The sequence below is a fragment of the Takifugu flavidus genome, chromosome 4 (assembly GCF_003711565.1).
Source record: "Takifugu flavidus isolate HTHZ2018 chromosome 4, ASM371156v2, whole genome shotgun sequence".
NCBI lineage: Eukaryota > Metazoa > Chordata > Actinopteri > Tetraodontiformes > Tetraodontidae > Takifugu > Takifugu flavidus.
The window spans coordinates 5,511,725-5,538,938 of NC_079523.1; the positions used below are offsets into that span (position 1 = coordinate 5,511,725).

The 27,214-nt window shown below is 50.9% G+C and overlaps 1 protein-coding gene across 2 annotated transcripts; it reads right to left on the reverse strand.

Moving 5' to 3' along the window:
• Nucleotides 1–164: 164 nt before the first annotated feature.
• slc25a26 (solute carrier family 25 member 26) lies at nucleotides 165–26,913 on the reverse strand. Of its 2 annotated transcripts, XM_057031296.1 has the most exons (10): nucleotides 26,765–26,913; nucleotides 25,844–26,000; nucleotides 25,166–25,284; nucleotides 20,364–20,468; nucleotides 20,217–20,264; nucleotides 8,976–9,020; nucleotides 6,434–6,503; nucleotides 4,564–4,628; nucleotides 3,117–3,190; nucleotides 165–700 (listed from the first exon to the last, which is right to left on the reverse strand). In XM_057031296.1, the coding sequence occupies exons 1-10, from the start codon at nucleotides 26,795–26,797 to the stop codon at nucleotides 604–606; spliced, it is 813 nt and encodes a 270-aa protein (XP_056887276.1). In that variant the 5' UTR covers nucleotides 26,798–26,913; the 3' UTR covers nucleotides 165–603. The 2 variants fall into 2 exon arrangements, with proteins under 2 accessions (XP_056887276.1, XP_056887277.1); XM_057031297.1 differs by lacking the exons at nucleotides 20,217–20,264; nucleotides 20,364–20,468.
• Nucleotides 26,914–27,214: the final 301 nt, after the last annotated feature.

Below are 27,214 nucleotides of genomic sequence, written 5' to 3' on the forward strand. Positions count from 1 at the left end.
AAACCCGGAGGGGCCTTGATCTTCGAGGCAGCGCACGATCTTCCGACCAGGAATGTATCCCGGCTCCCAGAAGCGCCGCACAGCTGCTCAAATATCTGTTTTGATGTATAATTTAAGGGTAATTTATTTAAAGTTAGATTACACAGTGACTCTGAGCCAGGACGTTCTTGAATAAATATTTTTATTCTCAGATTTTAAAAAAAAAAAACTGAATTTTAAAGAACAAAGCCAAAAAAAAGAACTTTCATTTTGAGGATCAATGAGAGACGACTGATCTGAACCAAGTTGTAGCTGTTTAAAAACAAGTAACGAACGGAGTTAAAAAGTGTGTGAAGCTCCGGTGGGAAGGAAACGCCGCTGAGACGGTTCTGCTGGACGTCCCAGTGGATCCCAGCAGAGATCAGTCTCCAGAACCAGAGCAGGTTCCTCAAATCTCCCTCCCAGCTTCTCGCTGTGGTAACGTACCGATGACACCAGACACGGTTTGGACTCGACCTCAGCAGAACTGCGGCACTCTGGGAACTGTAGTCGCCACCTCCCCTTCACCGGCCCAGGGCGCCGGCGGCGGCCACGGGCGACGTGCTGGTGGTGTCTGAAGTGCTGCTATAGCAACGTCCGGCGGGCCTTCTCGTAGGCACCGAGGAAGATGAAACCGCCCAGACTGATGAAGGTCACCCTCGGGATGCTGCCTGCAAACAGCCTGGAGAAGAACGGAAGGACGCCATCAGCTCCAAGAGCGCCGCTGTCGTCTGTTTTAAACGCCGTGAACGCGCGGCGCTTATTTTCCCACAGTCCCTTTGTTCCTCCGGCGCCACGGTGCAACTACCGATCGACCACATCTGTGAGCCATTTAAGGCCTCGTGTTCGGGGGCCCGGGGGTCGAACCCGAGGCCCCTTCAGCCGCTGGAGGCAGAACGCTCCGAGTGGAAGCTGCTGACGTCGCCGAGGTCAGAGGATGCGATGAGCCATGAGAGCGTCCGTCTCTCCCCGCCCTCCCCGCTGCACACAGCTGTTTTTGGGATTAAGCTTCACCCCCGCGGCCCCGGGCCTCCCCGGACCTCCCGCCCCCCCCCTCCCTCCTTTCTGGGCTGATGGTTGGATGACACGCTCGCTGCTCTGCCTGCTGTGCATCCGTCCTCTTCTCCGTCTGTCCGTCCAGGGGCGACTCAGACGCTGGCTCAGGCGTTGGGGGATTTCTCCTCCGCCGCCTTTTCTCGCTGCGTCATCCGCTCCCAGCCACGCGCTCGCTTCAGCCGCCTTCGCCTGCTCCCATCCGTTCATTTTCCTGGTTTCTATCTCCGACCAGATGTCATGGAGGAGTGTGTGCGTGTGTGTGTGTGTGTGTGTGTGTGTGTGTGTGTGTGTGTGTGTGTGGGGTGGCAGAGGTGTAGCGGAGTGAGCGTCAGTTCTATTTGGGTGCCGTGTTTATGCCGGGTATTAGCGTGTCTTTGGTGATCCGACAGCTCCGAGTCCGTCACTTCACACGCGGCATTAACGCACGTCTCCTGTGACCACTTGTGATCTGATCTCACGTCTCCGCTCCGTACGCACGGACACGTGTTCGCCGCCGGCGGGGAACGTCGACGGAGTCATTCAGTCCTCGGCGTTCCCAGATGAGCGACTGGGACACGTGAAGCGGACCCGGCCCGCGCTCCCTCCTCTGATGGAAGGATTTCGTTTTTAATAACTCGGCACTAATGTTGTGTCTGCAGTTGTGGAGCGCTGCTGCGTCGTCTCCCGTCTGGAAGCGGACCCACCTGTGGGCTCGGAACGCTGCTCTCGCCTCCCGCGGGAGGCCTGGAGGCCTAGCCCCGGGCTAAATATAGCCGAGGTCGCGACAGGTGATGCTACCGTGAGCACCGAGACCAGATCTGGTTAAAAAAGCCGCGTTGGATGCTGCAAGTCCGTCACTTTCAGGGAGGAGACGTCAAAACCAGCGGGACACGTGGACGATTAGCTCCGGGTCCCGACAGCGTTTCAGCTCCAGGAGTCTCCGCTCAGATGCGTTCAGGAACCATCTGTTAGCTCTTCATCCGGCCTGATTTACATAAGGCACCGAGCAGACACAGCCTGGGGGGGCTGCTTCTTGCGGACTGTTTCGACATGTTCCCTGGGTGCTGTGTGCAGCTCACTGCGGCGGGAGCAGCGCTAACGCTACGCTAACCCTGGTCTCTGGGGCACGACGCACACATGGAAGCACTTTAGAGCTTCACTACACTGCAATTGGGCCGATTACCATAATTACAGCTTTAAAGCCGCAGCAATTTGTATCAGGCGTGCACCGGCGCAGCCACCGGGCCTGTGGCCCCGCAGAGCAACAGCACCCCCCCTCTCCAGTCTGGATGTTTCATTTTCACTTAGTCGCCGTCTTTCTTCTCGCTCCTCGCCGCCTCTGGTTACATCAACGTCAGGGGAGGCTGAGCTCATCTGGGAGCTCGAGGCGCTGCGGAGCTGATGGTGCGGCTGGTCTCAGGACAGTTGGAGGCCAGACGGAGGTGGGGAGACGGACAAGGACGGGGGAATTTCTCTGAATCCACCTGCTCCTTCACCGGAACCGTGCAGCTCTGATCGTTGTCGAGGCTGAAATCTGCTCCTGAGCTCAGCTTTTTATGTGGAATCATCCGCGTATCGAAACCCACGATTTCTCCGTGAGCGTTTGGTCGCGTCCCAAACTAAATCTGCTCAGAGCATCGGGCCGAGCTGCGTCCCGAGTAAACGATCGGTACACAAGCCAACCATCAGTCAGTCCGGGTTTGTTCCAGAGCTGGCAGCGCTCGGCGGCCCCATTAGACCCACTACATTATAAACACATCAAAACACTCCAATAAACCCTTCTATTGGGCCCCCGTGGTGCTTTAATCAATAGCCCCGCGCTGGAAACGTTTGCGTGCATCTCATTTTTCAGCCATTGCTGTAAACACCCCCCCCCCCCCCCCCAGACGAGCGCTCTAATCCAACCTGATTACATGTGGGAGGTGGATGTAAATCAAATCATGTAAAACAGAAGCGGGGGGGGGGGGGGGGGGGGGGGTGTTCAGTCTGCTTTCACAATCTGCCCCGACCAGACCGATGGAATGACCTTCACCCAGACCCCCGACCTTGAACTTGAGACTCACCCGGTGAGGCCTCGGCTCTTCCACACGTCGTACAGGACCAGCGGGATGTTGCCGCCGGCAGTGGTTGTCCCAGCCTAGGATGGTGGGGGGGGGGGGCAGAGGGGGGAGAAAGAGAGAGAAGGGGAGAGAGAGAGAGAGAGATGGGGGAGAGAGGCAGGAATTAGAGCAGTGATGACTGACAGACGGTCTGCTCCACTTCCTGTTCCTCCAGCAGACCCTCTGTTTAGTCTCCCTCTCCCCCTCGTGCACAGCTGCACCCCCCCGGTGCTCTCCAGCCGTCTGTGCACCCAAACGCACGCTCAGCAGGTTGTCCTCGTCCTCGTCCACCTTTAAACTTTCGCTTCCACACCGCTGCTGACGGGGCAGGAGCGTTTAGCAGCACACCTGTGCAGGTCCCAGTGGGGGGAGGTGCCCCCTCCCCCACAGAGCTCCTCCTCTCCACAGCTGCTCCTCAGGTGAGAGGAACCTGACGTGATCCGTTACCCACATTTCCTCTTCAAACGGCAGCAGCACGAACTCCCTGCTGCTTCAGGGACTGTGGGAGTTTTTATAACTGTAAATCACACCTTTACAGGCGGGGAGGCGCGGCCTTGTAGAATGGTAGCTGTGCTAAACAAGTTAGCTTAGGATGCTGAATATTCTTGTGGCATACTGATTTAAAGGGATATTTCTGATTAAAAATATGTCAAATTTGAACATCTTGGTGGTGGAGAATTTGACTTTATTCCACAGGGGGAACAGGATAGGAGGAGTTCTGTGCTAGCAGCTGCTAATGTCTACAGGTTTATTTTAGCTTACTCCACCTGGAGCCCACAGCTCCTTGGGGCTGCTCGCGGCTCCTCACGTGTTGATTTCAGTATCTCATTAGTCAGTACGGAGGAGGAGGGAGGAATGGAACGCTGCGTCTTCTCTCAGGACGGCACGTATGCCTGCGCACGTTTGCAGGGGGCTGAACTCGCTACCCTTTACACTAGCGCACAAATCAGAGAGTGAGGGAAGCCAGACGATCGGTGTGAAGTGAAAGAGGACGTGGGGGGGGGGGGGGCAGTCTGAGAGGTTGCGCAGATTAGTAGCGTTAATGTGGGGGGGGGGGGGGGGGGGGGTGACAAGCAGCCTTGAGATGGAACTTTTTCTGGGAAGGCGACGACTCCTTGTTCTAACGCTAACCATGAGCACAAACACGTCTTCCCGACAGTGTCCACAGTCATGATCAGAGGGCTGCGTGCATGAGCGTGTGCGTGTGTGTGTGCATGTGCGTGCACGATGTCCTGGAGCTACTTCGGCCCGTTCTGTTCCACGGGCTTGACTGGTGGTGAAATCTGCACGAGCTGCAGGCCCGTTCAGCTCCCTGCCTGCGAGCCATCACCTGACAGGAGTGTTTACAGGCGGCTGTCAGGAGACGTGCTCGAGTGTGTGTGTGTGTGTGTGTGTGTGTGTGAATGTGTACCTTTGCAAGCATGATCCTGGTCTTTGCCACATCAAGAGGAGTGGTAACAAACGCAGCGACTGCACCTACAACAGATACACACACACAATTAGCAAAGCGTGAACATAAAAGTTCCTCTCAGCCAGCTCTGTTAACATCAGGAAAATGAGAACACACACACACACACACACACACACACACACACACACACACAAACAGACGTGTTGGAATTCTCCAGAACGATCTTGGTGAGACCCGAACATGTCAGCCGACTGTGAAAGGCTCCATGTGTAAATGTAGCTCACTGTGAGAAGGTTCTGCAGCCTCTTAATGCTTCGCTCATGTGGTTTAAAGCAAAACCCAGACAGCAACGTGACCTCGCCTCGTTCAAACGGGCCCTGCAGGCTGATGGGAGACGCCTGTGCGAACTCTCTCGCCGCGCTTCCAAGGGCCAAGTGGCTGAAACCTGAGAATCGGCAGATTCTAACTCACTACAACACGTCCGTGTCTCCGTCTGTCTGAACAGCTCGTTACTTAATTCTCTGTCCAGCTGCTGATGCAGGACTGAGGCTGAGCTCCTCGAGGTGCTGTTTCTCTCTCCATTTCCTTGTCCGCACCTTCGATTGTGCGTTAAACCCGCAGCAGCGGCAGAGCAGCGGCAGCGGCAGCCTTCCTGTCCTGTCCTGTCTGCCGCTGCAGCCTCACAGGAGTTATGGGCTGAGAGCTAAACCAGGACTGTCTGTTTAACTGCTTATGTGTTATCTTTGTAAAACAAAAAAAAGAGGAAAAAAGCATTAAACCTGAGTGAAAACACATATGATGGGTCAGTTTTTCCTCCTCAGATACAAAACTGGAGGGAGACCTCATGTGTTCCATGTCCTGTAAACTAGAACTTGCTGTTATTAAATGGTTTCTCTTGTCTTTACAGCAAGGGTTGCCAAACTGAGGCACACGGGCCAGGACTGGTACGGTGCATTATAATCCTCGGCACGATAACAAACACAGATATATATATATTTAACCCACACCTGTGACTCCCATCAAGAACTCTATGTGTGGTCTCCACTGGCCTCCCTCTCATAGTGGACCCCCCCCCCCCCACTGGTGCCTTTTCTGTGGCTCAGGCACACTAGCTGATTCCAGCACTGCAAGCTTACTGACCGTGCTGAGTGGCTTTCATGTAGTTTGGGAACGTTCTCTTTACCCGCCATCCATCTGAACCGTATCCTTACTCTCGGCATAACCCCTATTCGACTGATGCTAACATGTTCTCGCATCTTTCGGCTTTGCGTCTCTAAAATTAGCTTTCCTCTGCGCTCCCTTTCCTTTCTATTAGACCACTTTAGGCCCCAGTGCTCAAGAAGTCGTGCAGCTGCAGGGACCCAGGAGGAAACGGCCCCTCGCGTCCAGCGGTCGTCAGGACAGATCAGAGCCTTCATCCATCCATCCACCCACTCATCCATTCATCCATCTAACCATCCACTCACCCGCCAGCCACCCAAGCCAGGCAGCCAGCGAACCAGCCACGCAGCCAGGCAGCCAAGCCACCCATCCAGCAACCCACCAACCAAGCAGCAAAACCCAGCCAGGCAGCCATACACCAGCCAGCCACCCACCCACCCAGCCAGCCAGCCAGCAGCCACGAGCCAGACAACCAAGCAGCCAGCCACCCATACATCCATCCATCCACTCATCCATCCATCATCCATCCACCCACCCACCCACCCACCCATCCATCCATCCATCCATCCATCCACTCATCCATCCACCCACCCACCCACCCACTCATCCATCCATCCACCCACCCACCCACCACCCACCATCCACCCATCCATCCATCCATCCACCCACCCACTCCCTTTTTCCCAAAGCAACAAATAATCCTCTGCACCTGCAAACGCTCCACACACTGCAGCCTGCCAAGAGTCGAGCGTGTGACCCTGCTTCCACGACCACAGCGTCTGGGGGGGGTGAAAAGGGGAGGGAGACAAAACTGCAGTTAGCCGAGATCAGACACTGGAAACACATGCGGACCCTGGTCCAGTGGGCTTTCCGGCTATTTTGGTGTTGCCTTCTTCCCCAGTGATGTCACGCTAGTTTCCCAAGAACTGGGGTGAGAAAAAGAGGGAAGGAAGAGGGACAGAGTGGAGCGGTCCAACTTTGTCGTGTTTGCACATTTTCACCAGATGCCATCGTGATGAAGTGTTGACACGGCCTCACCGAGGCGCCGCTACATTTGTCAGCGTGTTAGCGCAGCGTTTAAACAGTCTGAAGGAAGTTTGATGCAAAACTTTAAGGTGTCCCACAAATATACAACTAACTTAAAACTGAGAAAATGACACTATCTGTTCAGTGGGCGGAGCTAAAGTGAAGACCAAGGAACGCTGCAGACCCCCCCCCCCCCCTGGAGTCAACGAGCTACTGACTGAAACCACCTGATGGTTTTGTTTTCAAACTGCAGGCCAGCGCCCCCCCTCCCCCCTGCCGTTTCCAGCCGAGCGGCGAGCAGGGGGACTCGGCCACGTCCTTCTTTCCCCCCCCTGAAACGCGCTGAGACAGCTGTGCTGCTTCAGGCTTGATTACTGCTCAGGATTTGAGCAGCAGCGCGGAGCCATTACTAATATTTTCTTTGTCTGCCCCCCCCCCCATGCTGGCACGGCTCGAAATTGTTGCGCATTATGTCCTTCTCGTCGTGTGCAAGTGCTCGTGAGGACACAAGCGGAGGCCCAGGATGCGTCCTGGTGCTGGGGGAGTCGCTCCATCCCTTCCTCCGGGTTTCATGAATAAACAAGAAGGGGTTGACCTGGGAAAACCTGCTTTTTGACCTTTGTCCCCATGTGTCAGGGTCAGGATTTGCACCTGGATGACTTGTCAAAGGAAGGAGGGGGTGGAGGTGTGTGTGTGTGTGGGGGGGGGGGGGGCATCTGCAGAAGGCCTTATTAAATATTAAAAATCCAAAAGTTCATGAGAAAAGTCCATCCAGCTCAGCGGTTTATCGTTGGGCTCAAATCCTTCCATCCAGACCCGGATCTGGTCTGTGATCCCACTGGGATGCTGAGAACTCGGACTTTACACAAAGTTACAAAGGTTCTGGAATCGATTTCGCTATTTCAGAGGAGGCAGGGCAAAGGGCGGGAAGGTCCGCATCTGTTATACAAAGAAAAACGAAGAAATCATAGCTGAGAATCTGATCTGGCGTCTGTCACTGTTGTCCAAAATATTTGGCTTGGAGGACAGCGGAAGGACAGCAGACGACAGCCTGGTGCGCACGTTCCAGATGTGCGATCTCTCCACGCAGGCTAGCGCTGCGCAACGCGTTCTCCCTGGTGGTGGAGCCCCGACCGCGGCGTCGGAGAGATCAGCTACCTACTGCTAAAGCGTTAGCGTGTTAGCAGTTCGTGTCCAGCCTCCACTTTAATGAGTCCAAAAATCTAAATCCGACCTTCAGCATTCAGACCTTTTCATATTTTCATGCCGACAGCTGAGCCGGCTCAGTGTGAACTGGGAAAAAAACAAAAAACAGAACAGATGGACAATCGCGCCACACACGCACTCCCTCAGACTCCTCCCACAAAAACATATTTACAAAAGCCCCTGAAGGTCACATGAGCTCCTCTCCGTCACCTGAAGGCGTCTTGGATGTAGAGTAGCCGTGACGATGAGACACTTGATGATTTTCTCTCATTTATGAATTTCTGTTGGCTCTTTGCAGCATGTTGCTAATAGAGAGGTGCATCTGGGGGGGGGGGACTCTGAGAGGGGATCCACTGGTAAAGAGACAGAGAGGAAAAGTCCAGATTCCAGTTCTCCGCCAACAGACAGATCCAGATGGTCCGGAGAGAGAGGGCCTTTATCTGAGGGACAAAGAGACACTTGTGGAGGACCACAAAATCTATCTCCAAATGTACAGGCGCACACAGCTGTGCACTGTATTGTTCACATTAGTGAAGCCATTAGCTCCTGACACGGTTGGGAATGTCCGACTGTCCGCCTCTCGTGCCCTTGAGACGTGATGTCAGTCCAACGAAATGCTGCTTTTTTTGAAGCGGGAAAACACTCGAGCGTGTTTCCGGACGCTGATTTCAAAAAGAGAGACGGCGTCAGAGAGAACGCACAGCTCAGCGAGTGCTAGATATACTGGACTGTCCATGCTAGCCATAAATCGGAGGGTGATTATGATGGTCACCACGACAACCCATTAAACTAGGACCCATTTTCACCTTTCACGGTGAAGCAGGGAAACTCAGAGGTTGAGCCCGCTGTTAATGTGTCACAACGTGAGCGCAGCGTCATAAATGTTCCACAGATTTATTACTGGGAGCGATCACTGCAGATGGGGGGTGGGGGTGAGCGGGGCTAAAAGAGAGAGATCATAAACACAAAGAGAAAATTAAGTCCTTCAACAAACATTTATGGAACGATCCAACACGTACCTTCAGGTACTCCCAAAGTGGAAACTGGACCAGTGAGAATGGGATCTGAAAAACCAAGCAGAGAGAGAGCTCTTTATCCTACAGAAGATCTCCGCGCTAGCTTTAGCTTACGCGGATGGATGGACGGATGTGGTTAACTTAAACATTTAAATTAAGTACTTTATTTAATGTCACTTACTGATGTAAAGATGACAAATCACACACACACATTTGTACATGTATCTCTGTGAGGACTCTCCCAAACTGCACCCCCCGTCCCAGACTTGAATCAAAATCTAACCTTTAAACCAAGTCTCAACCCTTAAACCAACCTCAGTAGTAGTGAGGAGCAAACAAAATGTCCTCGCGGAGCACGTAAACACACACACACACAATGGGGAAGAATTTGAAATGCGACACGTTCAGAAACACTCACATCTGCATCTGCAACATCTTACGCTGCTGGAACAGCAGAACAGGACAGGAAGGAAGTGGGGGAACAAAAACACAACCCGAGAGGGAAATAAATAAAGTGACACGGGGTCGAGTCATCAGCCTTTGATCAGAGAAACAAGAGGACGGTACGTCCATCCATCTGTGGCGCCGCCAGAGTCTCTCATGAGGCCACGTGAACAAAACTGCATCCAAGCCCAAACTGAGGCTCAGAGGTGATGTTTATGCATGAACCCGGCTCCTGTAAGCAGGCTAGCAGAGGGACTTTAAACGTCTCGTCATGGCGACGCAGGAAAATCCAACTGAACGCAGCGATCTGAAGCTCCTCCCATTTCTCTCAACACCAGATGGCGCACGATCAGGCAACGATTACGAAGACCAAGAAATAAACGCAGCTGCATCAAGATGTTTCCAGCTGTGGCCCCATAGCATCAGCTAACGCTACACGCTGCCGTCTAAGGCGGCTAACGCTAAAATACTCACAGCAGAGATGAGCTACAACTGCAACTCAGCAACTGACCTGATGAAGATCTGATGAAGATCTGATGGTCGTCCAGGATAATCTGGGCCGGGCCCATTGATCACTCCAAGCACCGATTCAGGGCAGTGAGTCGGGGAGGGGGGGGGGGGGGGGGGGCGATGCCCCTCCGTTAGGAGTGTGTAACTGTTATATAGACGGTTTCAACATGATTGTTTCACGGCTGTAAAGGGAATTCATGATAGAGATGATTTACTTTCATCTGAAAGATCGTTGGTGGACGGGAATGGAAAATGAAAAGGAGAAAGAGAGAAGAGAGAGAAGAGAGAAGGAGGGAGAGAAGAGGAGGGAGGAGAAAAGGGGAGAGAGGAGGAGGGAGGAGAGAGGAGGAGGAGAGAGGAGGAGGGAGGGAGAGAGGAGGAGAGGGACGAGAGGAGGGAGGGAAGAGAGAAGGAGGAGGAGGAGAGGAGAGAGGAGGAGAGGAGGAGGAGAGAGGAGGAGGGAGAGAGAGGAGGGCAGAGAGAGGAGGAGGGACGAGAGGAGGAGGGAGAGAGGAGGAGGAGGGAGAGATGAGGGAGAGAGAGGAGGAGGGAGATGAGGAGGAGGGCAGAGCTAGGAGGAGGGAGAGAGAGAAGGAGGGAGAGACGGAGGAGGAGGAAGAGGAGGAGGATAAGGGAGAGAGGAGGAGGGAGATGAAGGACGCAGAAGGAGGGAGAGGGGAGGAGGGGAGAGAGGAGGAGGGAGGAGGAGGAGGAGGGAGAGAGAGAAGGAGGGACCGAGAGGACGAGGGAGGGAGGAGGAGGAGGGATCATCGGGAGAGAGGAGGAGGGAGAGAAGGAGGGAGAGAGGAGGAGGGAGAAGCGAGGAGGACGAGCGGAGGAGGGAGAGAGGAGAGGGAGGAGAGGGAGGAGGAGAGAGAAGGAGGGAGAGGAGAGGAGGAGGGAGAGAGGAGGAGGGAGGAGAGGAGGGAGAGAGAGGAGGAGGGACGAGAGAGGAGGGAGAGAGAGAGGAGGAGGGGAGAGAGAGAAGAGGGAGAGGGAGAAGGAGGGAGAGAGGAGGAGGGGAGAGAGAAGGAGGAGGAGAAGAGAGAGAGGAGGGAGAGAGAAGGAGGGAGAGAGGAGGAGTGGGAGAGAGAGGAGCAGGAGAGAGGAGGAGGAGAGGAGGGAGAGAGGAGAGGGAGGAGAGGAGGAGGGAGAGAGGAGGAGGGAGAGAGAAGGACGGGAGAGAGGGAGGGAGAAGAGAGAGAGAGACGAGAGGAGGAGAGGAAGAGGAGAGAGAAGGAGGGAGAGAGGAGGAGAGGGAGAGAGAGGAGGAGGGAGAGGAGGAGGAGGGAGAGAGGAGGAGAGAGGAGAGGGAGGAGAGGAGGAGGGAGAGGGGAGAGAGGAGGGAGAGAGGAGGAGGGAGAGAGGAGGGAGAGAGGAGGAGGGAGAGAGAAGGAGGGAGAGGAGGAGGGGAGAGAGAGAAGGAGAGAAGAGGAGGAGAGAAGGAGGGAGAGAGGAGGAGGAGAGAGGAGGAGGGAGAGAGAGGAGGAGGGAGAGAGGAGGGGGAGAGAGGAGGGAGAGAGGAGGAGGAGGAGAGGAGGGAGAGAGGAGGAGGGAGAGAGAAGGAGGGAGAGAGGAGGAGGGAGAGAGAAGACAGGGAGAGAGGGAGAGAGGGAGATCTGGGAGAGAGGGAGATCTGTTCTGCAGAGAATCTGGAAAAACTGATCCACCAGTGATTTATGACTGGGTTTTACATCAGTGTGTGTGTGTGTTCTTGTTCATGTGGTATTGTGAGGACATTTTCTGTAGTCTTCATAACATCAAAGGTTTGTTTGAGGCTTCGGACTTGATTTGAAGGTTCAGCAGGGGAGTCCTTACAAAGATGGCAGTACAAGAATGTGTGTGTGTGTGTGTGTGAGACAGGATGTCTGAAATCCACTTGTTGACTAAACAGTTTGTAAAATTGATCGATTGCTAAATCAGCTGATGATTTATCGTACTGGCCCAGTGGGAGGAACCTCCAGAATCGACCCTGATCCCCATCTCCCACCCAGTCCAGCCTGACGCTTCACTGGGATCGGGCCCGTCTCGAGACGTGAATCCCCCCTTTGTTTATTAAAAAAAAAAAAAAAGTACCTCCATATTTCTCCGCTGCTGCTCAGAGCGAAAACGCTCACGGAGCAGAGCAGCATCTGGTCCCAAAGCCCTCAAACATCTGTGTCATGCAGCTGGCCTGCAGGGCCGAGATTCCATCGCTGGTAAACACACGACGGCTCCAACTCCCACCCAGACCTGCCATCCGGTTTTCATACATGTGCCTGTGGACGTGAGCGTGTGTATGGGAATATGGAGGTTTCTGCTGTGTCATCCTGATGCTGACAGCACTTCAGCCACTGTGTGTGTGTGTGTGTGTGTGTGTGTGTCCTTGCCAACGCCGACTGCATTAGCGTTAGCGTCATTAGCATTCGGAGCGGCTTTGGGCTGTCACAGTTAGGCGCTCAGTGAAGGGCAGAAAAAACTCCTGGTAGCCCGGCCATTGGCTGCAACTTGACAAATGACTTTTAATAGGTCATCCAGCAGCCTCCGCATACCAATGAGGGTTTAAAAGGGGGGGAGGGGGGGGGGGGATATTAAGATGAGGAGACAAGCAGCAAATCTATGGACAGCGATGCCACCAAATGAGATTATTCTTTCTTCCCCCCCCTGAGAGAGTTGTGTTTGCACGCTCGTCCCTCAGTCCGTTTACTTGCTAATATGGAGTCAGGCTAAATATCGAGCTAGCCACTACTGTCCTCCCAATACACAAGAATGAAAAAGGATTCGGTATATTGATCACAGAGCCAGACGTCCATCAATGCCACAACCGCTGCTTGTCCTTGTCCCCCGACCCGGTACATCAATACCCAAACACGTTAGCTCCATTCGCTCACTACGATGTTCCCATCACTGGCTTTTTCCACTGGCGTTCAACTTCCTGGGAAAATTTGTAGATCTTACAAACGGCATTTATTCTGTTCATTGTCTTACTAAGACAAAGCTACAAAGACAAAAAAGTGCGAGAAATATCACACACAATACGCTGAGTCACCTCAAAGGACGTTGCTAGCATTAGCACGAGGCCTTTTAGTGCTTCTATAACGTATAAAACATTTTTACAGAGTAAGAAACACAGATTCCTTTGACAGACAGTTCCCCTCCGTACGGTCCAAGAACCGAAGAACTCAGAGTTTTCTGTGTCCTTACGAGTTTGGTTCGTTTTTTTATTACAGGCTGGATCGAATCTGCTGTCGTTCGCTGCAGCTTTAATTAAATACTTCAGAGATGAGCGGCGATATGGCAGGATCAATGTCCATCGTTCCAACGCATTGCGCAACATCACTTATTACCACTAGCTTGAAGATGATTTAAAGCTGTTTTTATCTGCAAAAAGATAAAAAAAACGGGCCTTGACTTGCAGGTATTGTTCTGTGTGGCTTTTGTGCAACCAAATGAAGCAGGATATGATATGATCGTGGACAAGGGATGATTATTTGGGAATAATTCTGCTGATCTTGACACCAGATGTGAAGCAAATTAGCCAAAGCGATAAAGTTTCACGAGCCAAAAGAGTGCAGAAACCGCCATCGCGAAGGATTATTTCAACCACAAGACTTGATAATTACCAAGTGTACCGTTTCAAAGGAACCGTCTCTCATTCAAGTATATTTTCTGGCACAAGGCTGCATCATTGCACCGTCTTTTATTGACTTTAGGGCAGCCTTTTGTGCTAGCGTGCCCAAACTAAACTAAACTAACTCGAGCTAATTCTACAGCACTGACTAGTACCCTCAGAGTAACTCTCAACCTTGAGCCGTGGGCTGAAGTGACCTGTTTTGACGCGCTCCGACTCAGCATTTCCGTCGCATTTCTGATGGTTTTTTGTAGCAGCAAAGAACATTCGAACATTGTCGTCTGTCCAAAATAATTTATAATGAATTTTTAACGGTAGAAACACAGCGAGGTGGAGGAGAGCAGCTTTTAAGAGAAAGCAGATGGTCGGTGAATGGTGAAGCCATCAACGGCAGCCTTATTCAAAAGTTAGGAACGGCGAGGGCCAAGCAAAGCCCAGAAGAGATAAACACACACACACACACACACAACACACACACACACACACACACGTGCACCGGCCAGGCGCAGCAGAGCCAGAGTTTAAGTCCACATTTATTACCTGCTAATGCAACAGAGCTGCAAGCCGAATTCACTTGCCAGAGCTGTCCCCCCGTGCACACACCCCAGCGCACCCACGGTTTTTTCCTGTTACATTTCACAAAAGCACGACGGTGCATATTTCATATGCTGAGTGGATGGAGCCGTTCATCATGGGCGGGCGGGCGGGCGGGCGGGGTGTTGCTGTGCCAAGTCGTGCGGCAGGAAGAAGCCAAACCTGCTCCTCTGCTCCCCAAACAAGAACCCCAACGTAAACATGGAGCCAAGAAAGAAACAGAAAGGTCGGCTGGAGGAGCCGTTTCTACAGACCTGAATGGTTCAGTCCAGAGGAGAGAGCGTGTGTGTGTGTGTGTGTGTGTGTGTGTGTGTGTGTGTGTGTGTGTGTGTGTGTGTGTGTGTGTGTGTAGCACCTAAGTACCCCTCAGGGACGGGGGAGTTCGGGACCCTTTAAATAAATAAACAAACACATAAATAAAATTAATCGATAAGCCGAGCCCGATCTGGCACTCTGGGCCCGTGTTTGGCCGCTCAGTTCATAAGAGAAGCCTCAGGGAGAGATGGAGGGAGGATGCAGGGGAGGAAGGAGGGAGGGAGGAGGGAGGAGGGGGTGAGACTGTCGAAGCGAGAGAGAGAGAGAGGAGAGTTGGATTACTTCTCTCTTGGCAGTCTTAGAGCAGCGGTGAGTGGAAGTAAGGTTCTGCTCTCCCTGTAACAGAAAACATACCCTGTCTCAGCCCCCCCCCCCCACACACACACACACACACACACACACACACCACACACACACACACACACACACACACACACACACACGCACACACACACACACACACACACACACACACACACACAGATGGCAGTCTGCTGGAATTCTTCAGCAAGTGCACCAGCTCTTCGCTGTTGTGGAGCAGGACTGAGATCCGTCCTCCATCTTTTCGCTGCTTCCGTAATGGAGGAACTCTGGAGTTCCCTCCGCTGCTCCGCTGCGTGTCAACGTGCACGCGGCGTGAAATCTGCTCTGAGGGAGTGTTGACAAGTGTGTGCACGTCCAACAAAAGGCGGCGCAGGACCTGAATGTTCCCAACACATCAGGCCTCGGAGGTGGAGGGGAGATTTGGGAAGGTGGGGGGGAACTGGCAACCATTCAAAAGTCAATTCCGTGGACGTGAGCGGAAAAGTTTCCCAGAAACTCTCAATATTTATATTGTGCCGGTGATCTTTCCCGTCCTCCCACCTGTGCGGAGCGACACCTGATCCAGCCGAGAGGGTTCCTTATCAAAAGACACTTTTCTTTTTCTCCACGATGACAAGCAGAGGGCTCGCCGGGGGCTCTCACTGGGGTCACTGGATGTGTGCACCAGTCAACCGGGGTGGGCCGTGGCACAGGAGGCCCCCCCGGGGTCAGCTGATGCCCTGCTGACATCATCATGGTCGCCCCAGAGAGGAGACAGAGGGACTGATTCAAATAGTTGTGGGTCTGTGCTGCTGGCGCATGGTAAAGTGGAGGGGGGGTCCAGGTGCATCACCACAAGCGCTGGGCTACGCGGCTCGCTAGCGTGACACCTGAAGGTCACCAGGTTCGGGGGGGTTCCTCCACTGGCCACCGTGAAAGCCTTTCACGGTTTACACTGGCACTAAAATTAGGAGGCCGGCGAGGTTGAGACCTTGAACGCTCCTTAAACCATTTTTGAGCTATTTTTGTAGAGTGGCAGGTCACAGGGCCCACCTAAGGGAGGTCACTGCCATGGGGGGGGGGGCATCTTTGGTCTGTGACATTTAAGGGAGCAGAAAGAGTTGGAGGATGTTGTTAAGGATAATTGTCCAGAGGTGTCGGGTTTCAAATCACGCGAGCCTCGTGGTAAACTAAAAGGATTTAGGGCAAGTTTGCTAAACAATACCTGGGTGCTAGCTAGCCTAGCTAGCCTAACCTACGAGTGCTCAGCAGTGCTCTGTGGATGAGGTACTCTCCATCCTCGAGCAGCGGCCAGCCCGGCCGCCTCGGGGTCTCCGCACAAACCTTCAGGAATGACGCAGGACCTCTGTGTTCCAAATTCCAGGGTAGATGGATGGTGGAGGCTGAGCGGCTCAGTGGGGATAAGCCTATTTAACTCGAGTCTGTGATCCGCGGCGCTCAGTGCCACAGATTTCCAATCCATCATCGTCGGTGGGGAATCGCAAGAAAACCCCGCGCCGCCGCCCGGCCAAGTGGGGGTCTGGCCGACGGCGTGCAGCACATCCTCCTGGAGAAGTCGTTAATGAAACCAAGGGACGATTTTTCGGAAACTTGCTGAACTTTTTATGGTTTTAGTGCAAAAGTCACCTCAGTCCCAAACTAGCCAAAAACCTGATGTATAAGGTGAGTCCATAATGTTTTATTCATGAGCTACAAAAGGCTCCAGTTAAACTAACAGAAGTAAACTAATGTAAATCTCAGGTGCAGCACACATCCTCCAGAATGGGGGGGGAGTAAACCATTAATCTTTGACTGACGTGTGTGGTAAAATGATAAAGATCAACCAGGGACAGAGAGAAATTGTCCGTAGCAAAGAGCATAATCAGTCTTGGAGGGTCCGGCTGACCTGCCAACGACTGAGTGACAGTTGACTGGACAGACTGAAGCTCCGTCACCAAGGAAACGGACAGGAACAAGATGATCAAATGAATTAGGACTGAAGGCTAATTTAGGGAAGTGGTGACAACACACACTCTAAGACCCAAATACCTGTTGTCAAAAGTGTAGGAGAACCTACAGTAGCTGCCAGGAACCAAATGGATTTTCCCACTGCTCCATCTAAAAGGACTTCCAGTCCCGACTAAACTGAGTGGCCGCTGACCGCCAACGAAACCGCAACGTTTAAACCAAGTCCGAAGGTGCTTCGGCCAATACCGTCCCAAACAAAGTGGACTGCACGATGCCACCCTGGAGGTTAGGTCCACTTTTGAAGATGCCCAATCGAGCCGAGTCCCCCCCCCCCCCCCCCAAACATGTTTGAGAAAACACAAATCACACAGAGGTGGAGTCAGGTCAGGGGTCAAACCTGCACAGGTCAGCAGGTTTCCTACTGTAGCCACTGGATATGAGGCAGCAACAGAAGCTCACATTCCTCAAAAATCTCCAGCAGAGCCCAAATAGATCACACATGTTCTCAAATAATCTGAACCATGGACTGCAACCGGGACTAAGAATCAAAACTGCCCGGTCCAAACGGAAGCAAAACAGCTAAAACACGCCTAATATTCTGATCAAAGATATCATAAGTTGCGATTATTCAGAACGTCATTTTCCTGCTGTTGTTGCCATTTAACCGAAAGTCCAACATGTCTCACGTTCCCTCGGCGTGGGTCGCCACACGTACAGGATACGAGAGCGGTTCCCCTCCCCTCGTGTGGTGCCTCGCCTCAGCATCTCCCTCGCCGGCCCGCAGAACGTTTATCCACGCGGCAACGGAGCCTTTCCTCTTTCCGAGGATCCTGTATCACGCTTTAAATTCACCCCTCTGCCCCTCAAAGAATGTTTGGATTCGTTGAAACTGACAAGTTTAAGTTCTCATCAACCCAAAAGTCCAAAACAAAGCTAAAAGGAGGGGGGGGGGGGTCAAGGGGGACTGAAAATGGATGGAATGAACAGAAAGCAGAGGTGTGGACATGTTTCATCAGCGCTTCAACCCGATCCTGCCCCAGGACGCCAGGCCCCGGGCTGGGAGGCTGACTCAGAGGATCAGGAGGGGCTTTCAAACTAATGCCGACACATTAGAGTTCATCTGGCACAAGCTAAAGTTACAGCATTTATATCAAAACCATTACAAAAACTCCTTGGTAAGTGCTTGTAAATATGATAAAACTGGATAAAACTGCAGAGACTGAAGAGACTAACGAGGCGCTGATCTCCGTCTGCCATCTAGTGGCGAGCAGAGGTACTACAGGAGCGAACCCGGACAGGACCAGTAGCACTGATGATAATTAAGAAACCCCTGAATCGAGTCATTTTTCACGGCGCAATTTTGTTCTCACAGGATCAATAATTTTCATTGATTTTATGCTCAGCTGGAACCCAAAAGGTGCCGACTCAACACTTGACAGCCGGCATGGGAAAGATTAATGTGGTGTTAAAAAGGAAGGGGGAAAAAAGGTCTTTTAAAGTAAACCTTTTCCTTTCTGAGAAAAGTTCAAAAACGCCTTTTTAGTGTGATTGTTTTCAGGATCTAAAGTGGTGTTGGTGCGTCCATTGTAACATGGCCAATCATAGTGAAAATGATAAATAAAATTAGCAGATAACTTTATTTTTGTATAAGCTGTAGCAGATACGTTAAATTTGACTGTATTTGCACTCACTTCCATACACCGTCAGCAGTGACGACCCTGTTAATTAACCCAAAATAATGTAACTACAGGGGCCCAATAAGGAACTAACGACCTTTATATCAGTGGAGCGCTCCAACTGCCGGACGTACAGTTAGAATTTCCCACAGTTCACAAAAATAAATCCCCATAGAAAGGACAAAGTTGGACGCATTCGTGTGACTGGGACAAACAATGATGAGGCTCCTCTACCATCTGGGTGCTCCACAAGCTGATCAAACAAGATCGCATTGAGAGGGAGGCGATACAAAACAAACCCAGTTAAACAAAAAAAAACTCATTCCAAACATGGAAATCATGGATAATGTTCAACCTGGAACTCCACAGAAAGTCCCCAAACTGGGACACCAACCTCAAACCTTTGTCCTGAAGGCCAACGACTCCGCCGCTGTGCTGCAGTAATCAATAGTCCACCTGCTAAATGGGCTTATATATGTATTAATTTTGACAACTTAATTCCTGTGTGTACTCAAAACCATCCGTTGGGGAGCGTAACCACCTCAGGAATCGTATGTTTTTATGACATTAGTGCAGGAGAACACTGTTCCAGCCGCTGCCTTGTATCAGAGTTTATGTTTCACATACCTCCAGAATTGTCTGGAGTTCTGCAAACATCCCGGCTGTCACAACACTCACACATCCTCACGCGTGAGCCTTCTGAACCCTCATAAGTACACAGCAGAGAGAGAGAGAGAGAGAGGACCCAAATTACCAGGGTGGGGGCGGGGAGGAATGGAGGCGCAGCGCATAAACAAATTTATCTTGACGGGGGTGCTTGGTCAAAGGAACGAGATACTGTATGTAGATTGCGAGGGAGGGCGAGGTGAGAAGGAAAAAAAAGAATTACCTTCCAGACACATGTCAAAGCCAATCACCGCTGAGCATCGCTTGCTTTTTCCACACCCTAAATCCCTGCCGCCACCGCCGCTTTTCATCCTCCGGCGTTAGTATGCACGCGAGTGGCGCGCCCAGCCCCTAAATGTATTCATTTATTCAGAGCCCCTCGGAGAAATCACAGTGTCTTGTTGTCCTTTTTTTTTTTCCCCGGGCTGTCCAGATGGAATTTGCGTGAATAACATCAGTTTAGTGAGGCAGAAAATAAGTACAGGCTACCAAAGCAGAGGAGACTAGATTACACCCTCAACCTCACCCCTCCCACCAAAAAAACCATGAAGGATCAACTACAAGTGTCACCTTCGGATGCCTCCCCGCCTCTGCGTCGCCTTTATTTTCTCTGTGTATTGAAACAGGAGCGTCCACAACATCTACATCTAAAGTTTTCCATTACGGGGAAGATCGGGAATCAAAAGTTGGGCGGACATCGAGGGAGAGCCCCTGTGTTCTGGCTTAGTTTAGCATTTAGCGCGCGGCTAATTGCAAGAGTGAGTCAGATGTACTTATAGAGCGAGGCGCACAGGTAAATGAATGAGATGAAAGTCAGGCGGGGGGGAAACTGTAAATCAATACGTCCAACCTGGAAAAAAAGCCCCAGAGAAATCAAAACGAGAAGAAAGAGCGGAGGTTTTTCCAGCCTTATCAAAAGGAATTTACAGGCAGATCCAGTTACACTCCAAAGGATTAGAGATGCACAATATAACCCTGATGCAATAAATTAGCCGCCAAATAGGGGCAGAATTAAAATTAGAGCGGTTAAAATGAGTGAAATGAATGTACCCTAAATAGTTTTCATTGACTTGAGCACAGCGGCTACACGTGGATGCCGGCACGCATCCTTAAGCAGAGGAAAAAAGTTTTTCAGAATAAGTGCAAAGTTTCTCCCACCTCTCTGAGAGCTGTGCTCGCGTAGCCTCTGTACAGGCCTCGGACCCCCTGGGAAAGCAGACACTCATGTAAGATGCTCTTAAATAGGATTTTACATCATCATATAGACAAGAAAACAGCCTATAGTAAGACGCCGGCTGCCTGTACCTCCTCTCGGAGGGTGGTGACCAGCATCTGGTAGCTGGTGGATGAGGGCGAGGCCTGGGTCCTTTGTTTGACCACCTCGGTGGGCACCCGGATCAGACACGCCACCTACAGATTGAAGATTGACACAAGGGCAGTATTGTTAGCATCCAATTAGGCCAATTGACAGGTCAAAAGGTCAACAGGCAGACCGGGTCTGCGCACTTCTCCCACACACACCTTGGTGACCACGCTTCCTGCTGCAAGGACCGGCCCAGCCGCCATATGTCAACAAAAATCTGGCCTGCCAACAGCTCGGGAGGATGGACATGAATATTTATGCTTTCTAACTTCCAGCTCCCGAAAGGCGGGCGGGAAGGCGTGCACAGCTGTCCACGCGACACCACCAGTTTCCATTTATCTTGGATCGGATGGGGAAATATTGGGAGGCGCTCTTACGGAACGATAAGAATCTGCCCCCCTCCCCGTTACCCCTGCTGGGATTCATAATGGTCAGGCAGATGCCAGTGTACTGGTGCACGCAACGTGTCAGAGGAGAAGGCCGCCACAAGTCCAGGGGTGCCTTACGGACAAAAACTGGACAGAAAGTCAAGTGTCAAGTGACAGAAATAAAACAGAGGGACACGTAAGAGCGTGACTCTTCCAATGAATGCCGATTGGTCCCTTTTCCTACCTTTCCCATTTGACTCCCGCCACTGCTAAGGTCATGCTGAGCAGACCGGCATCAATAAAAGACCTGGATGAGTTCTGAAGAACCCCGGAGAAGCTTCCGCTGGCATTCACAGCGTGAGTCCTTCCGAACCACGGAGCAACAGCACCACCAAGTGGTCGCTTATTAATAAACACGATAATAATACAGTGAACACATCCATCTCGGAGATCCCATTTGCCCTCCCTTTGGTCAACTTACCATTTATAATCCATTGTACATCATTCTTTCACCACACCGACTCTCCAATGGGCCAGAATACGGCGGCTAAATGGAAAGAAAGTGGCTATGACAAGCAATTACTAGAGTAATTGGATGCAGGGCCCAGAGTTGAGGAGGCCTTTCCTCTCCTGTCAGTGCAGAGGGGATGGCGGAATGGGCCACAGATTATACCAAATAAATTAGGGACATTGTTTATTTGGGAGTAATTTACGCGCCTCGGGGTGGCGGGGAAGATATCGAGTGCGGAGCAGGTCTGCGGATCCTCCAAGGCCAGCGGGAGAAATAAATAAATAAGACGGAACGAGCGGTGATGAATCAGGGGATAATAAAATTTGACTGGGGCTTTGACAGTGTGGATAATATTCATGTCCTGTGTGGGGATGCAGCCAGAGCAGGAAGCAAACGCACAAAAGAAGTCGGGCTCGCTGCCTCCTGCTTGTTGTGGAAGGCTGTCAAGGTGACAGATGTCGGGTTCTGCGCCTACTTTGTTTGCCCTTCATCCTCCGAGCGTGCTTTTTTCCTATGTTGTAAACTTATTATAAACCCACTGGCAGTCTTTTAAACTTGTGCTACCATTCATCTTTATTTACAAGCTGTTGGATTTGTCAACCAGCCTTAATTAGGAGGCTGTCGGCCTGTGATTGGAGCCTCGCAGTTTCCCTCGGCGTGTTGTTTTTAATCCAAATGACAGAGCGCCTGTCGCCAAACAACAAGGTGAGCAGCCGGCGCTCCATCATGGGCGAGCCTCGCCGAGGTCCGGGGAAATTAGCAGGGACTTGCAGCACATTATCGGCACAGCGAGGGAATCAATCTGCGGATTGAGCCGTTGCATACGCTTATCCGCTTCCCCGCCAGGACACCGCGGCCAGTCGATAAAGAGCCGTGAAGGTACAACAGGTACAAGTCAATTATTTTGAATTATTTTAGGAAAGCACACGGGCGAAATAGACCTTTGGTGGCGAACACCTCCAAAACAACCATTTAATGTTGTTATCTTGTCCCTGCTGGTTCAAGCAGAGACACATTTACCATTTTTACACCAGACAAGAGAGCAAAAATGGTTCTGGTGCTGGAGGGTTCACCCTGGACAGGTCTCTCACACACACACACACACACACACACCAAGAGACACTGGAGAAAACCCTCAGACACACAGGGAGAACAGGCACAGAAGACTAACCCCATTTATCACGTTCCTCATCAAACACATCAGAGATAAGACTGTGCGCTCCTTCTTTTCTTTGCTTCTGATGCGTTTCACAATCAAACCTTTCTCCGCGGGGGCTGGGGGGGGGAGCGGAGGAAGGGAGGAGAGAGAAGAGAGGGAAGAATAAGGTCGTAACGGAAAGTTGAGGACACTGTGTGCCTCCAAATTTGATACAACGGCCAATAAATCACAGCGTAGCGCCGCTCGAAGGCGATGCATGAATTATTTCTCCGTGCCAACTTAAGTGGCTGCCAATGCGTACCCCCCCAAAAAACTCCTCCCCCTCGCTGTCCTATCTTTGTCACGTCACACTGTATTTTCCAGTACATCCTCCTGCAGATGTGTGGAGGAGAGGAGAGGAGAGGAGAGGCGAGGCAGGCGTGTGTGTGTGTGTGTGTGTGTGTGTTGGGGTAGCTTTATAGATGCTAGAGCCGCCTGGCCTTGACAAATGAGCTTTCAGGGCAGACGTCGAACGAATGGGAATGAAGATAAATCTGATCTAATGGCTGGATAACAGCCTGCTAGAGCCTGACAGACGCCATCAGCTTACACATTCTTTATGGGAGCATCTCAGCGACACACTCGCACAAACGTCGGCCCAGACGTCAGGATTTCTCTCAGTGTCTCGGCCCACTCTACTGCTCCCTCAACTTATTACAGATCTCCTCTTTCTTCTGTTTACAGGTTTAGCCAAGCGTGAACCCAGTTAGCGGAAAAAGTGGCCTTTGAAAGATTTTTGCCGAATAAAATAAACGTGTTTTCCGCTTCTGGTCGTTGATCTAATCTAATTTGCGCCCCCTAAATTTAAATCTGTAGTAAAACTTCGAATTGTTGTTGGAGCTGTTGTTGCCACCGTGTGATTTACCGTGTTGATGGACGTCCCACTGATGTCACAGAGATTCCGTCTTTCAATTACTTTGTAATTCTTTACACAGAATCAATTCGGGGCTGCAGCAGACTCCTGCGGCGTGATCACGACAGACATTTACACCAGTAAATCAGCAGTCGGGCAGGGCGTCAATGGAGGGAGGCCCGCGGACAGGATTAGCAAAGCATAAAGCCTCCGATATGGGCGCTGAAGAGGGGCAACTAAACAGGCTGCTGGGGGCAGGATGAGCTGATGGAGGAGGATTTACAAGTCAGAGGGGGAGAAAAATGAGATACTTCTTCGTCTGACGTTCCTGTGTGTGGACGGCCTGAGCAGGACCAGCAGAAACCAGGGTCGTTTGTCATCATCTGCCACCCGAGTGCTGCTCCAATTGTAAGTGTGCAAAGTACGCTCCAAGTGGCCGCATACAAACTTGCACCACCCAGTTTATGAAGTACGCACACATGTGACCTGTGTGTGCTTGAGACCGCCAAGTGTCCCACAATGCATTTCACCTCAGCCAGTGACAGCAGCAGTGGAACTGGTGGTTAGAAATGAAGTGCAGTTAACACCCTACAGTGTTTCTAAAATCAAGCTTTCAATTCAAAATGAGACAAAAACATATAAAATGTATGAACATTAACCACATCTTACGTCAAAGTGTGCAATAGCCTTTTGTTGTTACTCATCAACAGTAGCGTCAGAGATTCCTGCGTGGCTGCAGTTGCATCAGGCTGAAGGTGTTTAGGCCCAGCGTAAGGCGGCACAGGGGTAGGCCTTTCATGCCTAAACCCTCAGATTACACTCTTAGAACAAAGACGTATCCAGTTGCCACGACGCAGCTGCCTCTGCTCGGCTCAGCTCCAATCCCAAGGATTTGCGCTTTTGATGTGCTCAAATCCCAAACAGCGGGGAAGGGGTTAAAGGTAACCGCAACCCCTGCTTCACCTTTCGCACTCATCCTGACCCTAAAACCCGCAAGCAGGAAGTGGGAAAAAGACACATGAACGAAGAGAATTTGCCCCCTTGCTGCAGTATCAGACGGAACAAACGTACTCTTCCCAATATTCTGTCAAGAAACCTAAACTTTTATCAAATTTGTCCTTCTTTCAACGCTGTCCTTGAGACCCGGAGGTGCCTATGGACCTGAGCGCACTTGAGCGCGCAAGATCCTCCCGTGTGGAATAATCCACTTCATAAACATGCAGAACTTAAATTACATCCATCCAAAATCCATGAATACTGAAAACCCAGTATTTTGCAGAAACCCACGGTGGTATAAGCAGGGGGCATCCTGCTTTATGTGGATGCCTGTGGCCCCCATGTGGCTCAGAATCTGTACTCGACTGTGATTCGGATGGGATGGATTGAGGAGACTGTGCCGCCGCTGGTCACAGGTCTGAATCCCACAGACTCGATTGGAAGAGTCTGGGGGCCTGAGCTGGGCAAATCAACAGGCAGTAATGAGGGTCCCGAGGAAGCCCCCAGCTGGAGTTCTGAGCCTCCAGCCAACACTACACGCCCTCCCCCCGATGCCAACTCTGCATAGTGATCAGTGAAATCAGAAAGACGTAAACACTGAAGCACACACAAAGAAAACAGAGCGGTGAGACAGGGGGAGGAATGAATGAATGAATGAATGAATGAATGAATGAATGATGAATGAATGAATGAAGGAAGGAAGGAAGGAAGGAAGGAAGGAAGGAAGGAAGCAAGCAAGCAAGCAAGCAAGCAAGCAGCAGAGTAGAGGGGCCCAAATCGAACAAAAGTCTGGAAGGACTCGGGGCAGAAAGACTTACTATTTCACCCAGGGAGGCTGCGAGCATGTGAGCGACAGGTGCCACGTGCGGTGCTGCCAGCGGGCCACCGGCACCGAGCAGGGACTTTGTGCAGTCGTAGGTGACGAAGAAAGCGGCGGCTGAAACCAAGCAGAACCACAGCCGTTTAAGGCCCATTAGTCAACCAGCGTGGTGCAATTAATATCCCTTACTACCACTGACAGGGGGACACACTCAGGTGCGCGCGCGTGTGTGTGCGTGTGCATGTGTGTAAAGGTGAAAAGCTTAAACGTGGCTCGTTACAATGCAGTTCAGTGCTTTGGTAATGGGTTATGGGGGGGTTATCTTTCTCCAGTATTAATCAGAAAAAACTTTATTTATCACAAATAAAGAACCCACTGCACTGATGAAATATAAGTGTAATACGAAATATATGTGTAAATATAAGGTGCTAGCTCCGCTCACATATGTGAAGACCATTTACATTAAGATCTCTGTTATTCATGCACTTTGATGATCAGTCTCACTTTATGAATGGAGGACTAGCACTACAAAACAAAGGGAGAACAAAGAGAGACTTTAAATGATTCAAGACAAAGCAGAGACTCGGTTGTTCCCTCTCTCCCTCATTTGAACGGTCACTGTTCAGCACCAGTGACCCTCCTTCATTACATCCAGCAGCCACAGAATTCGTCTCACCGTTGGGGAAGGAGCCAACGGCAGCAGATGGGACCCCAGCGTAGATCCCCCTGAAGCCCCCTGCTTTGTAGAAGCCCTGCTGGCTCTGCAGTCTTGTCTTAATGGTGTCCAGAGGGAAGAGGGTCAGATCCACACACATCCCTGCACATCCCCCAGCCTGCAAACGCAAACACACACATCACCATCAAGACCAAGAAAGCATGAGCTCATATGACCTTTATGGACTAAATGCAATGCTCTTATTTTAATCATTTGCTTAAGGCATTTTACAAAGAAACATGATAATTACTGCACGAAAAAAATAAACACTTTGGAATCCTGTCCTGTCATAAAATAAGTCAGTTAACATGTGTTGATTTTGTACAGGACAGCGGACAAAAAAATAGACATCTAGATTTCAAGGGTAGTGTCAGGAAAGTTTCAGAATTAGAAATATAAATACATAAATATTAAATTAAGACCGCTACAGTGGAGCTATCCAACACACTAACAAATTGACCTGTCATTTCACCTGAAATATGTATTTCCATTAGTAGGATTTTTTGGTTTGGTAATGAGAAAGCTCAATCACAACTGAATCTGGTCTGTTCCAGGGCAGCTGATCAAAAGTTGTTTTGATCCAAAGTAACTAATGGAAAACTTTAGTTCCTTTAAAAAATAGACGGACTGATTACTTCTATTTAAAGTCCCGTCATGCTGCATATGTTGAGGTCCTGTCTTGTTTAACGGATGACACGTCAATAAAGCATATCTGTTTATAAAACCTAGCGACCAAGTTAATGTGGTTCAATTGAACAAAAAAACATTGAGATTTAAAACCTCTTGTACATGAGTCTCCTGGCCAAGTTCAGGTCTTAACGTTCACATTAAGTTAATCTACGGACGCTACGACGGACGGATGCTATAAACATGCAGTCTTACCACCAGAGAAGCGACAAACTCTCGTCTCTCCATATCCACGTCTCTGTCTAGCTGCACAGGCGGAAAATGTGTGACTTTGCAACATGTTTGATGCTCAACTACAATCAAAACATGCCTGTCAAGGACGCGGCCATCTTGACTGAGGTACTTCCGCGTTGCGTCATGACGTAGTCACAACGTCAGAGGTCCTAATGAGCGTATACGCGTTTACCGCCTGTTTGAATTTCATTGTATACCATTGTATACCATTCCATTGAATTTTTGTATATACAAGTACGGACACATGCGTAGGAATTAAAAATAAATGAACAAAAACTAAAAAAGAGATTTATTAGTGGTGATATGACATGATCAATTGGACCTGCAGATACAACGCGTATAAGATATAATCACCCAATAGTCTTATACTTATAGGTATGGTACAGTACTGCATGACAAAGAGTAAGTAAT

What these genes read in the sequence shown, in the direction of transcription:
- slc25a26 (XM_057031296.1), bottom strand. Translation starts at nt 26,797, where the DNA reads ATGGAGAGACGAGAGTTTGTCGCTTCTCTGGTG. An exon ending in AGTTTGTCGCTTCTCTGGTG is followed by an intron (nt 26,001 to 26,764) that starts GTAAGACTGCAT and finishes TTGCGTTTGCAG; the next exon opens with GCTGGGGGATGTGCAGGGAT. An exon ending in CGAGCACAGCTCTCAGAGAG is followed by an intron (nt 9,021 to 20,216) that starts GTGGGAGAAACT and finishes TTGGTTTTTCAG; the next exon opens with ATCCCATTCTCACTGGTCCA.